The 15,139-nt window shown below is 37.4% G+C and overlaps 1 protein-coding gene across 1 annotated transcript; it reads left to right on the top strand.

Moving 5' to 3' along the window:
• The first annotated feature begins 3,213 nt into the window (after positions 1–3,213).
• mgst1 (microsomal glutathione S-transferase 1) lies at positions 3,214–6,395 on the top strand. The gene is made up of 4 exons (XM_015391233.1): positions 3,214–3,305; positions 3,587–3,729; positions 3,989–4,080; positions 6,002–6,395. Exons 2-4 carry the CDS (start codon positions 3,613–3,615, stop codon positions 6,246–6,248), a joined length of 456 nt encoding a protein of 151 aa, XP_015246719.1. The 5' UTR covers positions 3,214–3,305; positions 3,587–3,612; the 3' UTR covers positions 6,249–6,395.
• Positions 6,396–15,139: the final 8,744 nt, after the last annotated feature.

Genomic DNA, 15,139 nt, shown 5'->3' with positions numbered 1-15,139 from the left:
CTGCTGTCTTAGGGAAACCTTTCTTGGGGCTGCAGAGAGTACAGAGAGTCTGGGTTCCGAAAAATCTTAGGGCTGTTTGAGCTCATGCTGATTAGGGCCAACAGAGTATAGAGGAAGTTATAATAATATTTATTTATTTTTTTTTTTTTTTTTGGAAAAAAGAGAATGACAGGCTACATATACAACAAATACAAAAGTTCTTTGATTCTTAGAGCTAAACCTTGTAAATCCTTCCTATGTATCTGCTTTAAATATGTTTCAGGTAATTCAGTGTTTTCATTCATCCTATCCATACATTTGAGGTCCATTGAAGATTTGTAAAGTATAAATGCGGTAAAAAAAATTAAGAGATATCTCAAGCTTAATTTGTTATTTACAAATAATAGTCAGCAGTGACCGTCTTTTGGCAGTTAAGACATTTTCACTGATGTTAAAAAAAAGAACAAGGGAATAAATTAGTTGTGGGCAGAAAAAAATAGATCCCTTTGGTATGAACTATGCTTACAACAAGTAAAATTATCTGTTGGCTCCCCATTACGTATTACAGAGCTTAAAGATCAACCACAATAGGGCAAGAGGCCATTCAATTCTAAGACATCCCCTCTTCACGTTACAGATTATCATGATGTAGCCCAATGACCACTCAAGACAAAAACAGCAATAAAGTTTTATTTGTACAATGATAAAGAAGGAAGTCAAGAGAAATAGTGATTGGTTGCCTTAGCTTTGAGACCTAACAAACAGCTCTCTGTGCTACTTTCATAGCTGCCTTTGGTGCTTTTCTTAGTTTGCTTGTATCACACAACAGAAGAGAATCACTGCTAAGAGAACGAATACATTTCAAACATAATATTCATGCTATGTGGGTTTTGACGGACACTCTGAGTCTGATGCTCACATTCTTGTCTCAGTTTGTTTATTCCAACAGTGTGTCATTATAAAAGCCTTATTTATCTCAATGAATTATACAGTGATTGTTCAAATCTCACTTTCCACCATTCAGTTGGTCTATGTTTTATTCTTTGGGGTTAAAAAATGACCATAGACTGGGATTGTGTCAAGAATGCAATCTGTCAGTCCCTATGCAGTCAGTTTTTGCAAAACGTGTTGATTTTAATAAAAATGTTACTTAAGTCAGTGGTTACACTACAAAAACAATCTAGAAATAAGTAAAAATTTCTTAAATCAGGTGTATTAACCCTTAATTTGAGTAGGTAAATGAGCTGATTTGCCAATAGAATGAGTATTTTTACTCTTAAAATAAGATATTTAGATAAAATGCAATTGAAATAAGACAATGCAATTATGTTTTCTTATTTGAAATGTAAATTGTCTTTTTCCATTGGAAAAACTTTCCTTTTACCTTCTCAATTCAAGAACAATGCACTTACTTTAAGAAAAAATGATTTAGATTTTTTCCAGTGTAATCATGATGGTTGAAGGGGTTGTAATGATAATCAGTGGCTAGGAAGCACTTGATTTGTTCAAGCACAGAGGAAAAAAATGGTTGCACTTACAGCTAACACATATCTGCAGTCATCAGCAGACACTGTATACTGAATAACGATGCATAAAAAGTAGATCACAGGTTGGCTTTTGGCAGAGCGATAGAGAGCCACCCATAGACAAAGACTATTAGTACCTAAAAGCACTATATGTTTTGATTCCTGGCCTTGGGACGTTTGCTGCATATTTTATTCTTTTCTTTTTCTGTCTCTTTCACATTCTGTGACTAAATGTGAATAAGGTGCCTTAAGATGAGCCTTAAGAGAAAAAAAAAGGTAACTTTAAAGAATAGCATTCTTTCTAGATCAATTTAATTCTCACAAACTCTTCAGTGGACTGACTACGAATGAACTAAGATTTGTCCTCATCTTTAAGCTTGGGCTGCTCCTTCCTTTAAATCCTATATTTCTGATGTTATTTCGTTAACAGACAAATGTGAAGAAAAATAGGAGAGTAGGGAGAAATCCTTCCCCCCTGCCTGCGTTAGTTTACTATCACTGTGCCCATGTCATTTTCCTGCATAGATGATCTTGTAGAAAAACACCTCGCAATATCCTCCTTCAGTGTTGTTAATATGTGGCCATGAATCCTTTCATTATATAAAGTTTAAAATAACTGTTTCATCAAAAAAAGCATGATGTTGAAAGTTTACACCAGAACAGAGCAACATGATTCCAGATGGTGCAGTGAAATGTCTGCATCCACCTAGTAAAGATCTGTAGTTCTAAAATGTAATTTTGCTTACATTTTGTTATTTATTTTTTTTACTTATCAGTTAAAAGACTCCTGAACTCTTTATTGTGATTGATGTATGTCCAAGCTTTAGGATTTATTTCTGGCTCTAAAACCATTTTTAAAAAGCACAGAAACTAAAAACAGCTAAAACGAAATACATGCTTCGAAAATAATAATTTTCAGAGATTTAGAATAAAATCTAGCAGGAATCCTTAGACAAAAAAAAAAGCTCCTGGTGTCCCAAATCTAGGATTTAATTTCTGTTCTTGATTTTTATTCTGAAAAATATTTACTAGAGTTCTTGTATCAACATAATTAGCTCACAACTGACTGCAAATATCAAACATACTTTCCACATCACAATTATTCAGCAAACTCTTATGGTCCAGGAGTTTTCTGAACCCTCTTGACATTGTTAGATCTGCAGGTAAGTCTCCCAGCCTGAAGTTATCAGTAATCCAAAAAACTATGTTATTAGCTACAATATTCTCAGGAGCAGTTTCCTGGATGTGAGGCTATTTTGATGCAAAAATGATGATTTCTGCATTGTATGCACACAAAGAGAGAAATATCTTCACCTTCTTGACAGAAACTGACCAGTTTTCCAATGAGATTTTCATTGTGGTTTCCACTGAACTTTATAAAAACTTTAACCTCCACTGAGAATAAAAAAGAAGATTTGATCATTTGTTTTAGTTGAAAATAGCAATGAAAAAGTATTTGGATCTTTTTGTTGGAAATGGTAAACTTTTAAACTACGATAATAGCATTTTTTCCAATTTAATAATCTGCACTTTACAATTCTCATACAATATTCTAATATGTGACAACATTGAGCATTAAATATTTGTCTCCCAAAGAAGAAGAAAAAAAAACTCCAGAAAGAGCCAGATATATATATATTTTTTTTTTTCATAGGCCTAGAAACTAAGCAGGTCGGCTCCAAACAGGAAGTTTTACTAAGTCCCACCCCTAGAGTGAATTGGGAGGTGTCCTTATGTAACACATCCACGCTGCTCCACTTTTGCAGAGTCACTACTGAGAGAAAACTGCGCAGGAAAACTGTAAGTTTATTTCATGATTTATGAGTTTTGGTTTGGGCATTCCCTGCCTGCTTTGAATAGTTTATTTTCCTATTATGTTTTAGTATAAAAGTTGAGATTGGCTTCAGTGGAGCTTTTTTTAATGTTAGTGTTTGGTTCCTCTGTGGAATGCATAAGAACTTTGTATTTTGCTGCATGATCAGTCAACTCTACATGGGGAAAAAACATTCCTTTATTTGACCTATGAGAGCATTCTTACGTTGTTTAAACTGAAATTGTTAATCTGCTGCTCCTTCTTTCAGCTTCACAACTTAGTCAATCACTAAAAATGACCCAGCTGATGGAAAACGAGGTGTTCAAGGCTTTTGCCACCTATGCAGCCATTGTGACACTCAAGATGATGTTGATGGGGCCAGTTACCGTGTACTTCCGCTTGACCAGAGGGGTGAGTAACAGATGGGTTGCTCTCCTGTCAGTAGTATAGTCATAGCTTTTATATTTTCCAGAAATGCTAGTATCAGTGCAATGCAAGACCAGTCAGTCCTGTCCTAGGTGTTGAAACGGCAAACATTTTAGAACTGAGAACCAGTTGCAAGTAATCGTTTGGGATCCAACGTAACATGGCCTCCTTCCCCCTTCGTTGGAATTACTGCAATACAGACAGAGGCATTTAAGTACCTGTACATGTCGTTTCTCATTTTTAGTCCTTTTCTAATGAAGAAGATGTGGCCAGAAAGTCTGAAGAGGAGAAGAAGAAGCTGCTAAGAAGTCATCCAGATGTGGAGCGTGCTCAGAGGTGAGATATCCTGCCCATTACCTGCACATAGTTTGGGCCCCTCAGTCAATTCAGGAATCCCTTCTCCTGGAGGAGTGACTCGAGTGTTCGGTTGGGTTTTCTTTCCTTTGAAATAACCTACAGATAAATCGTCTCTTTGTAAAAAAATTAAATAAAAATAAGATAAAATAAAATTTTATTTTGATAAAAAAAAAAAGCTGTTATTTTTTTTTTTCAAAAAGTAGATGACATGGACGTTTATTTCCATTTCCTCAATGGACTGTTTGTCCTGGATTTTTACATAGAATTTTAGGCCAGGTTCAGGTTCATATTTCTGAAATTATTTTTTACTTTTTTAAAGTAGGGATTCTATATTTAGTCTCCAAATACAAACCTGGCTGGTTTTAAAATTGACGGTTATAATTTTAGATAAGTTGCTGAATGTGGCTGGTTTCGTTATCTTTCAGAAAAGCATGTTGTAGGCACTGTGTGGGTGGGTGGATGGATGTTGGGAGGGGTTGCTGCAGGGGTGTGAGGTGCCTAACTTACTCTGACTATCTGCTCAGTCATTGATCATAGCATAAGCTGTCTCTGGATCCTTGGCTTGAAGTCACCTTTGGCTAGCTAGGTTGGACCCCTCCAAAGCTAAATACTTGTTTCCAATCTTTTTATGTTCTACATAAAGTGAACCTTGCAGTTCAAAGATGATTTCAAGGTTTAATCTTTACTTTGCAGATAATGTGACTGACATTTCAAAACTTTCATAGTAAACTCTTCTTTGTGTGAGGCTATGGTTCTCTTTCTGAAGAGGTGGAATACAAACAGCAGCAATGAAGGAAATCTCTACTTTAAATGGATGAATTCAAGAATCAAGTACTGAGAGCTTAGATGTTTAGGTGTCCAATGAGAATGCCTGTGTTTTGAGGTTACTTAAAAACAGACCTTTAATCTTGGCATGCCTCTGGAGCCCACTGGAGGAGCTGGAGGTTGTGACTGGTGGCCAGGATTGGTTGACTCTGGTAAGATGATACTGTACATGGGTCGATTATTTTTATTAGTTAAACATACTCTATAAATCATTTGTGGTGCTGCTTTTATCTTACTCAGAAGAAAACTTCACTACTGGGAAACGTATTTTAAAAAGTAATGGCAGCATGCCTAAACACATTTCAGATTTCATATCTGAACCTCTTACATACAGTTAGTTTTTTATGGTTTTTGCAGTTGTCTTATTGGGTTTTGATAAATCACGTAGAAAGGTGTCACTTTGGCATTATGCAATAGATCCTTAAACAAACATGCTGGTACATGCACACCAGCAAAAGTGTTCAACTGTAGAAAGTCTGAGTGTTAAATGACTCAATCTTCTATTTTAATGTCTGATTTCCTGGTGTAACCCCGATGGTTTCCTCTTGGAATTAAGGCCTGTTCTTGAACTGAGAAGTTTAATCTGTGTATCATATTCATGGTTAACTTCTCCTCTGCTCAAATAAGAAAATGCATATCTCAGCTTCTGTTTGATGCTCGGGGGTAACAGGTTTCCTGACAAACCAGTTTCTGGGAGTAACATGCAGATATGATATCTAGTTATAGATTATGATCAGGAAACGGCTTTTTTAATCAGTTTCCCACACAAATATGCACTATTTTGTTTGTGTAGCCTGATAAATTCTCATTTTGGGCGGTTTTTTTATGAGATAGTCTGAGCACTTTAGCAAAGAATAATATATTTCCTCTTGTATTAACGGTAATCCCAGTTGCTGTTGCTACTTCACAAAATTATTAGAGATTTAATACAAATCTTTGAGATGACAAATAGAAATCAAAATTATCATTAAAACTATCATCCTCTTCTCAGGTTTGCTGGATAATCATTTGTAATGGTAGATTTATTCATTTTTCTGAATAATAATTATTTTATTTCTCTTTTTTCTTTCCACAGGTGTCACCATAATGACCTAGAGAACATAATTCCATTCTTCTTCATCGGGCTGCTTTATGCCCTGTCTGGACCTGAGCTAGCCACTGCTTTGCTTCACTTCCGTATCTTTACAGCAGCTCGGATCTTCCACAGCTTTGCTTACATCCTGGCCCTGCCTCAGCCCAGCAGGGGGCTCTCCTACTTCCTGGGAATGCTGGTTACCTTCTCCATGGCTTACAACCTGCTCAGTAAAGTTTTCTTCCTGTAGGGAGCAAACAACCTCAACCTGCCCTGCCGGTTTTTGTTTTTTTTCTACATTACACTGACAATTGAGCTGACTGAGCCTTTACTAAAATGATGCATAATTTTGAACTCTATACAAATATTCAAAGACCAAATAAACACTGCTATTGCCTGTTTGTGAGTGGTTATTTCTACAGAAATAAAAAAAACTGCAAATAAGCAACACAAAGCAGCTAATGGCACCAATATTTTGAATGACAGATAAATGTGAAGCTAAAAATATAATATATATTCTCTATAAGTGAATCTTATAGAGAAACTCGTTGGAAAATGGATACATGAAACAATTAGATCTGATTTCAGATTAACCTTGATGATATGTGCATATTTGAGCAGGAAGCATTTTCATTCTTACAGAATTACAGTAGTATATCTTAAAAGTAATCAGGGCTAAACTTTTTAACTGATGTGATCTGGTCGGAGATAAAACCATAGTTCTTCAAAGGTTAGTTAAGTAAAACTAATGTAAGATCCAGGGTTTTATGTCTTTAGGCACTCCTGAAATTTAAGTTTTCCTTGTGGAGTTCTAAATACATTGTATAGACTGACAATGGAAATTTATGCCTTTGTGTGTAACAATAATGCATCCTACAGTAAAATTAATCACCATGAGGTACTCACTTAGTTGTTGCAAGTTTAAAAAAAAAAAAATCCAATAGACCAAAATGTTTCCCCCCTATCCCATTGTGATCAACCACATCAAATGTAGGTCTAATGAATATCCTACCAAATTACCTTTAAACAAAGTCAGTGCAGATGTGTATTGGCTTTTAGATATTTTTTTCTTTCCAACAAAAAGTGTGACAGCAAACATCAGGTTCAAATTATATGCATCTATGAGAAACCGAACCTTGCTCTTCTTTTTACAACTCCCTGACAACCATAATTCTTCCGCTCCTGATAAGCTCTGAACTGTTCACAGGAGTTAGTGTTTCCTGCAGAATATTATAACATGAAGATGCAACTTTTTCAGAAACGTAGATGCTTTTTGTGAGCTGATATATCTGCATGGTTAACTCATGTTTATATGCTGCAGTTTGCTGGCTTTGAAAAGGTTGCTCATGTTTAAACTTTATCTGTTTGCTGTGCAGCTGTCTCTGATAAGTAGGCGTAGGGCCAATTCATTTACTTTGGCTGTGATAAGACTTTTGGCACAGTTTTCCTCGTGAAGCAGGATAACAGACCTTGGGACAACACTAGTTTCTGTCATACTTGGTTTTGCTTTAGCATTTTGCATACTTTGAAATTTCTTTAAAAAAAAATAGTATATGGATATCCTCCATGTTGCATTCATGGACTGTGGGGACTCTAAACCAATCTCTGCAGCATTTATTTGCCTTTTTAGCAAAATCCTGTTAAAGATAATACAAGAAAGAGATTTACACTGGATAAATGGTTAAATGCAACACGGAAAGGGACAGCTCTCCAGCGCTGCTGCAAGCTGTCAATCATGTTTCCCCGCCCACTTCTGTCAGATTGGGGTCAAAATCCAAATATGAAAAAATAAATAAATAAATAAAAAAAATCCTGAAACTGAAAAAGGAATTTGAAACAAAAAAAGAAACTGAAAATAATGGGTTTCAATGTGAAAATCTGAAACTGCAATAAAGAAAAGAAATACAAAATTGATTTCAGATTAAATTCTTAGAATTTTATGTTTGCTTCATTAGTTTGCATTACATTAAAAGGCAAAAAATTCACATTAAATATCAACTAAGATTTAGAAGTTTACAAACATTTTGACCCCTTTCTGACTCCATATAAGCATTCCACATGTTAAATTTTGTAGTCATAATTTAACACTTAATGGACAGCATACTATAACTTTAACCGTTCTTTCCTCATTTCACTTTAGTGACTGATTTTAAAAACCGGACTAACTTTCAAGTTTTTTCTTGATCAATGGTGAAGATTAGAACAACCTCAGCAGCAAAACAACAGTTTTGCATACCACTTCACAGTTTCTCCGCCTGTACCTTCTTTTATTAATCTGAAGGCTGATCATTAGTTTACCACCCTGTTAGGAGTTCGCCTTAAGCCACACAGGTTGATGCATTACCACTGACCTAATGTTTCTTTCCTCTAACAGCAGAAAGGCCTTGTTTCCTGAGAAAACGTATATTTAAAATAGCAGTGAGCACAGTTTTTGTTTAAATTAAACTCAATTGACTGATGAGCTTGGATCCCTTCTGTAAACGAGCTCACTATACTGAGGTCTATGAATGATCCCCAGCAGTACCATTCAGTATGAAATTATGCCCTGCTGTTCAGAGGAAAGCCATAAAACACTTCTGATTATAGGGAAACCAAATGAATTGCTCACACCCCCACCGTTTCTCAGCATCATTGGGGTGTTGGCGGCAATAAATAACTTATTGATTTGATTGAGTTGAAACATGAGAGCTTGCTGGAGCCCTGAGCCATATGGATGTAATTGAAGCTGCAGACCACATTTATCTTGATTATGGTCCATTTGGTCCAATAAGGAACAGGTAACTGCAGTGCTGTTTGTCTCAGTCACAGCTGGGGTACATGAAACGTACTCTTCTGTTTTGGCCTATTTAACGTTCAATAACCAAAACTGGTCATCTTTGGGTAGGATGTGGCTTTAAAGTATCAGTTATTTAGGCCGTCGCAGCATTGGATTTGTCTTAATCTAACTTTATTTTCCTGTAGATATTTTTTGTCTTACACATATTTTACAGTGATCAAGATTTTGTTCTAATTTGTTGCAGTGTCAAAGGAGCTGGGCTGAAAGATGTAGCTCTGAGTTTGCTGGTATATGCAGGTTTTGGTTCCTCCCCTTTCATCAGGAGACATGGATCATGTGTGAGATGAGATTTTGGATGCAAGTGTCTCAAATGAGTTTTCCCTCCTGGGGGGCTTGGCCCAGTCTTAGACATTAGGAGAATCTAAGAGTGGAGCCACATCAAAAGTGCTAACTTTGATAAGAATGGCTCCTGGATGCCTCCATTGGAATGTTTTTCAAGCACACCCCATAGGAAATCGCTCAAATCTGCAAAAGGAACAGATCCAAAACTCACTAGGGTTGGATTTTCTGGCAGATGGATGGACTGACATTTTTTATGTGAAAAAGTTCAGATAAAGTTACACAACATGAAGCAACACCTAATCAGATAAAGGGACAGAACTTGCTATTGTGAACACTCATTATTACATTCACAACATCCGACCAAATCATATGGAACTGAACTGATGTACAGTATATGAACACCAGGATTAGCTAGTAAACATTGTTATTAAAAGGAATCATTGGAGTTTACTGTTCTGGCTGTATTTCATATGGATTTTAAGCACATTAGGTTTCATGTTTAATGAGAATTTGGATGATGGTTTGTTTCACTTGAGCCTTATCATTAAGCCTGATTTCACACAGGCTCTTCAGAAACTGACATCAATGGAAACTATTCCTCAGGTCTTTAATTCTGCATTCCTACATCAGCCTGAGATGGTCTCGGCTAATAAAGTTCAGCTCCTAGTGGATTTGAAATGCATGAGCTGGGAATGCATAAGCAGGCCTCAGTGCTTCCAATGGACCTGCTGAAAGTTATTGTAGTGCATCTGCTTAGTACAGCTAGTCATGCACTTGTTGCACGAAAAATGAACTTTGAAAATGTAGAAAAGGTTTTTCAGATCAATTGGATAAATTAATTTTATTGTCAGAGTGGGTTAAGAGTGCAAAAGTCTGAGAATAAATTTAAAAATGACGCTTCATACACAACATAGTTATAGATAGAAATCAAGAGAAATGCATGTAACAGTAAACAGTAAAAATATTTGTGATGGGTGCCATAATTTCCTTCAGATCATCATCATAAAATGTGTACATAAATAAAAGAATATACTTAGGAATGTTCTACAATCTCTGCTTGGCTTTTCATCACAAATGAAACGAAATTAAATGAGCTTTGCAAAGGGCTCTGATAAAACCCCATCTAGACAAATGTTAGGACTTGTTGCTGACAACAGACTGGAGTTTTTTTTGCTCTATTTTTCACAACAAAAAGTTGGAACACTGATCTTCCTGACCAGAGTTGGCTTTTCCACTGTGTGGTGGTCTAATTCAGATCCCTCAGAGCGCAGAGAATTGGACTCTATTTCTGAACAAGGCTTGTTTCTTGGCACAGTAAAAGTCACAGTGGCATCTGTGAATGTAATTATGTTGTGTAGAGCTTGACTAAGTTTCTTCAAGTAATCCTTCCCTGTGGTTCTATCAGCACTTGAGGAACGTTGATTCCTGATGAAGTGCCGTTTGGGGCAGGGGAGATGGTGCTCTCAGTGTTCCTCTCCAACATTACCCTGGTGTCCTTGAAAAGTTTGAACTATTTTGGAAATGTAGGAGAATTATGCATGCTTATTTGAATATTTCTTAGGGGAACATTATTTTTTAAAACAGGAAGAAAGAGGGAAATTTGATATTTTATTGACTAATATCATTACTTATACTGGGATTATATTTTATAGCAAATGTTAATTCTTTTTCAAAGCATCTGTTTTCTGGAATTACTGAATTATTATTTAATTGCTGAGCTACAAGCATTGCAATGCACTTGGGCATAAAATTAAACATTAAACCACTGAAGACAACACCTTAGTCTTTACTGAAACCCCAACTTCCTTTTCTTCTGATAGTACAGCAGCACCCGCGCCCAACTCCAGATTAATTATATAAATGTTCCGCATTCATAGGCAGCCTCTGAATCTTAAATGGACAATGATGTCAGCATTTGGTCAAAATCCATCGGTTTAGCTATAGACTCAGTGTATTTTTACCTCTTTGAAGCTATTTGTTATTGAATATCCTGAATACAAATATGCAGGTTACAAAAATGCCCCTACATGCGTCAATTATTCCCTTTGTTTTGCCTCCTCAGGTGCCTCTCGGCTTCAGCTGACCGTTTGTATTCCACAGCAAAGAAAAGGAAACCACACGAGCATTAAGATTCAAAGAGACGGCAGTAAAAAAAGTTGAGAGCCATACACAACTTAATGCTCCCCAGAGGCAGCCAACATGATTCAAATAGAAAGGTGCTGCTGGCCTTCTGCTCTAGTTCAATAATCACTCTGCTGCCTTTACAGCTGGAAGAATGGATCCATAACACATCTATGCCAGTGGCAGAGCTAGACTTTTATTGTTAGGGGGCTAGAGGGGGTCCATGGCTATAGCCTGGTTTATGCTCAGAAACCAGGTGGTCTGCGTGTGTGTTGCAGATATGCAACCCCCCCTTCTGCAGACACTCTAGTGCACCTCCCCAAAATTGTAGGTGACCGCAGATAGCGTTGCAGGGAGGAGAGTAAGTAGTCCTCTGATTGGTCAGTTCTACATCCGCTCTACACTATGCATATTTCCTGTTTGGTACCTGATAGTAGAAACTCTGGCTGTAGTGCCATCCACAACGCCTAGTATCCCTCGGACACTATCCCAGACACCGTACAGGATGCTAGTTTGTAGCTCTGTGCGACATTCTGTTGGTTTGCACACGAAGCCAAAAGACGCAGTGCCATAGCCAGTCTTTCGGGAACACTCAAGGGTGAACTGTGTCATCCGCAGTAGGATAAGGGAATGTAGACGTGAAAAAAAATCTTCAGTCCGACACACGGACACCCACGTGATTGTCTCTCTTGCTTTGTGGTGTGGAATAACATAGCGTAGACCACGCTTCAAAAATGCGCATACATCAAAAATATCTGTGACATACCTGCGACAAGCTAATTGCGACATACTGCTGAGGGACTATACACAGCCCTTATCTCAGGGGGTCCACATATTTTGACAATTTCTTTTTTCTTAAACAGTATTTTGCAGTTGGGGTTTCTAAATTTTAAATATATCTCAGAAGATATTTGTCACAAAGGAGATGAGATTTGTGTATGTAATTCACAGTTTATTCTAAAGCCATTGGTGGTATTTCTCTTTATCTCCTGTTTGCAAGGGTCCTGTTCTCCATACCCTAGTTCTTGAAGATTAGAAAAAGTTGACGGTGTAAACTAACGCCAGCATGGTTCATAATCGCTTATTACCTCAAGCGTGTGTGTGCTTTGGTTTTTAATACATTGTTGGGCCCGTTTGACAAGTGTGGGGGTTTGTATTTATAAAACTATGAAATTAAAAATTGATGATTTATTTTTGTTTTATATATATTGATTCACTGCGATGGACTGGTGACCTGTCCAGGGTGTATCCCGCCTCTCGCCCATTGACTGCTGGAGATAGGCACCAGCACCCCTCGCGACCCCACTTGGGACAAGCGTGTAAAGAAAATGGATGGATGGATGGATATATTGATTCATTTGTATACGTTTATGCCATAAGCTAAATTGCAAATGCATTTATCCATTAGGGCTGCTCAGTGGCATGGTGGGTAGCACTGCTACCTTGCAGCAAGAAAGTTCTGAGTTCAATTCCCGGCCTGGGGTCTTTCAGCATGGAGTTTGCATGTTCTCCCTGAGCAGGTGTGGGTTCTCTCTGGATACTCCGACTTCCTCCTGCAGTCCAAAAGCATGACTGTTAGGTTAATTGGCTTCTCTAAATATTCCTTACAGTAGGTCTGAGTGTGTGCATGAATGGCTGTTTGTCCTGTGTTGCCCTGTGATGGACTGGCGACTTGTCCAGGGTGTACCCCGCCTCTCTCCCATTGACTGCTGGAGATAGGCACCAGCACCCCTTGCGACCCCAATTGGGACAAGCGTGTCAGATAATGGATGGATGGATTTATCCATTAACTCTAAAGCTAAATTAATTTTAAAGATCAAAAAATTGATATATGAGTGAAATGAAAGAAGGGTTTAAAGACTGGTGAGGTGGATGACTGAGATGAGAGGGAAACAAAAAAAGGAAAATATTACTCAGATAATTTCCGAGAGATGAGGAAGATATGGTAGATTACCATTCTGAGTGTGATTAAAGGAGGATAAAACTAGCAAGGAGCACTAGTGCGGTAAAATAGACTCAGAACAAGCCATGGGGAGGATGTGGCTAAAATTATCGTTACAAAGAAATGAGGACCACAAGGGAAGTGAAAAAGAACTGTAATAAAGAAAATTATGTGGGTAAACCCTTATTTTAAAGAGGGGAAAAAAGGAAGATCATGATTTTAAAGGCCTGAAAAAAGGGACAAAGAGGAAAAAAGGTTTGTACTGAAGGAGGAGGACAATTAGTCTAACAGGAAATGTAGACGTCTGGTTCAATTTGCATGTTTTCTATGCCAAAACAAGACTTTGTTTTTGGTCCATTGTATAAACCCCAAACTCAACACTATTTCTGACATTTTGAATTAAAAAAGCTTCCTGGATGGGAAGTGAAATGTCTTCAAACTTGGAAACAAAGTCCAGTGGATTGTTTTTTAACTTTTTTGAAGGGAGCCACAAAAGAAAATCAGGAAAATAAGTAGGGTGTCATACAGCAAAATTAGAAATATGAATATGATGGTCAGTGTCTGTAAAGAGGAATGAACATGGTTTTAGTGAAGGATGAGGATTTGTAAAACACTCAAAGACTCAAAAGGATAAGAATGTCCGTGATTGAGGCATACATTTTAGAGAGAGGAAATTGAGGTGGATGAGTTAGACTCAAGGTGTTTTAAATTAGAGATAAATTGGATTAGAACAATCTGGAAGGATAATGAAGACTTATGAGGATGATGATTAGGAAGGGGATGTAGAAGTGTTGAAAGGTTAAGGCCAGACAACGGCCATGCTCTGATCATTTAGCCTATACGGCGATAATCAAAAGTATATTTGTTTTTTAAGATGCAAAATGTTACTTTTTGTGGTTTGTTAATCCCTTTATTTAGCAGAGCTCTCAGACATGAGAACATTAGGTTGAATCAACATTCATGTGTTTAAAACCTCCCATCCTCAGAAGGCATATCACCTCCCTGGCATCGTCCCAGAGGGAACAGTGCATCAGTCAGCCCCTCCTTACCAGGCTTCTCATCAGGTGGTTGACTGATACACTGCCAAGAAAAGATCTGCTGCTATACAGCATGACATGTATAGAACTCATTTTATGAGGTGTATTATGCAAGTAAAACGTATGCTTCTAAAAGGCCTTAATATTTAGGTAAAACTAAGCCAACTTTTTTTGAAGACTAGGGTTAGGTGCTGGGAGCAACATGCTGTGGGGGTGTTTTTAACTCCCAGTCTGCACTGAAATGATTGATTCATTTCTAAATGTACAGATTATCCAGCAGCTCCTTTTGTACTTCCATCAGGTCTCCTGCAGGCAAAAGACAAAAATAAAAGTGGCGAATTAAACCAGCTGGAATTGGTTGAATTCACTAATGAAACTTCAGCCAATCATCTCGTCAGCTTTTTCTGACATGTGAGCTGCATTTGACATTAGAATAACTTGCTGTAAGAAGAAGTGTTTAAAGGAAAAAAGAAACAAAGGCAACATGGAGGTGTAGATAAAAAAAAAGCCCAACAAATCACTGTGAAAGGTGAGTCTGAAAGCCTTCAGTTTCCTGACAGGTGCCCCAACACACACCAACAGCTCTGAAATGTCACAGTATGCTAATGATTCATGATTATAACTGGCTGCTTCTCAAACAATGTTCACTCTGAAACCATGGAGGGATTTTTTTTTTCATAGTTGGGACTTTAAATTCAAATCATTTTCTGCTTTAAGTCATCAGTAAGTAAACGTTTATTACAATGAGTAGCGGCTTTGCAAGGAGGACACCATCAGCATTTAGATTGCTTTCATCATGCTGATCTGATTTCCACTGGGGATAAAATCTCCAGGGTAAATTAATTCTGTAAAAGAAAGATGACATGACTGATGATTTACCCAGTATCCACAGGTGCATATGTATCACCGGAATCTATCCTTAG

This window comes from Cyprinodon variegatus, unplaced genomic scaffold (genome assembly GCF_000732505.1).
Source record: "Cyprinodon variegatus isolate N-32 unplaced genomic scaffold, C_variegatus-1.0 Scaffold532, whole genome shotgun sequence".
Lineage (NCBI taxonomy): Eukaryota > Metazoa > Chordata > Actinopteri > Cyprinodontiformes > Cyprinodontidae > Cyprinodon > Cyprinodon variegatus.
This window is presented reverse-complemented; position numbering and strand designations above follow the sequence as displayed.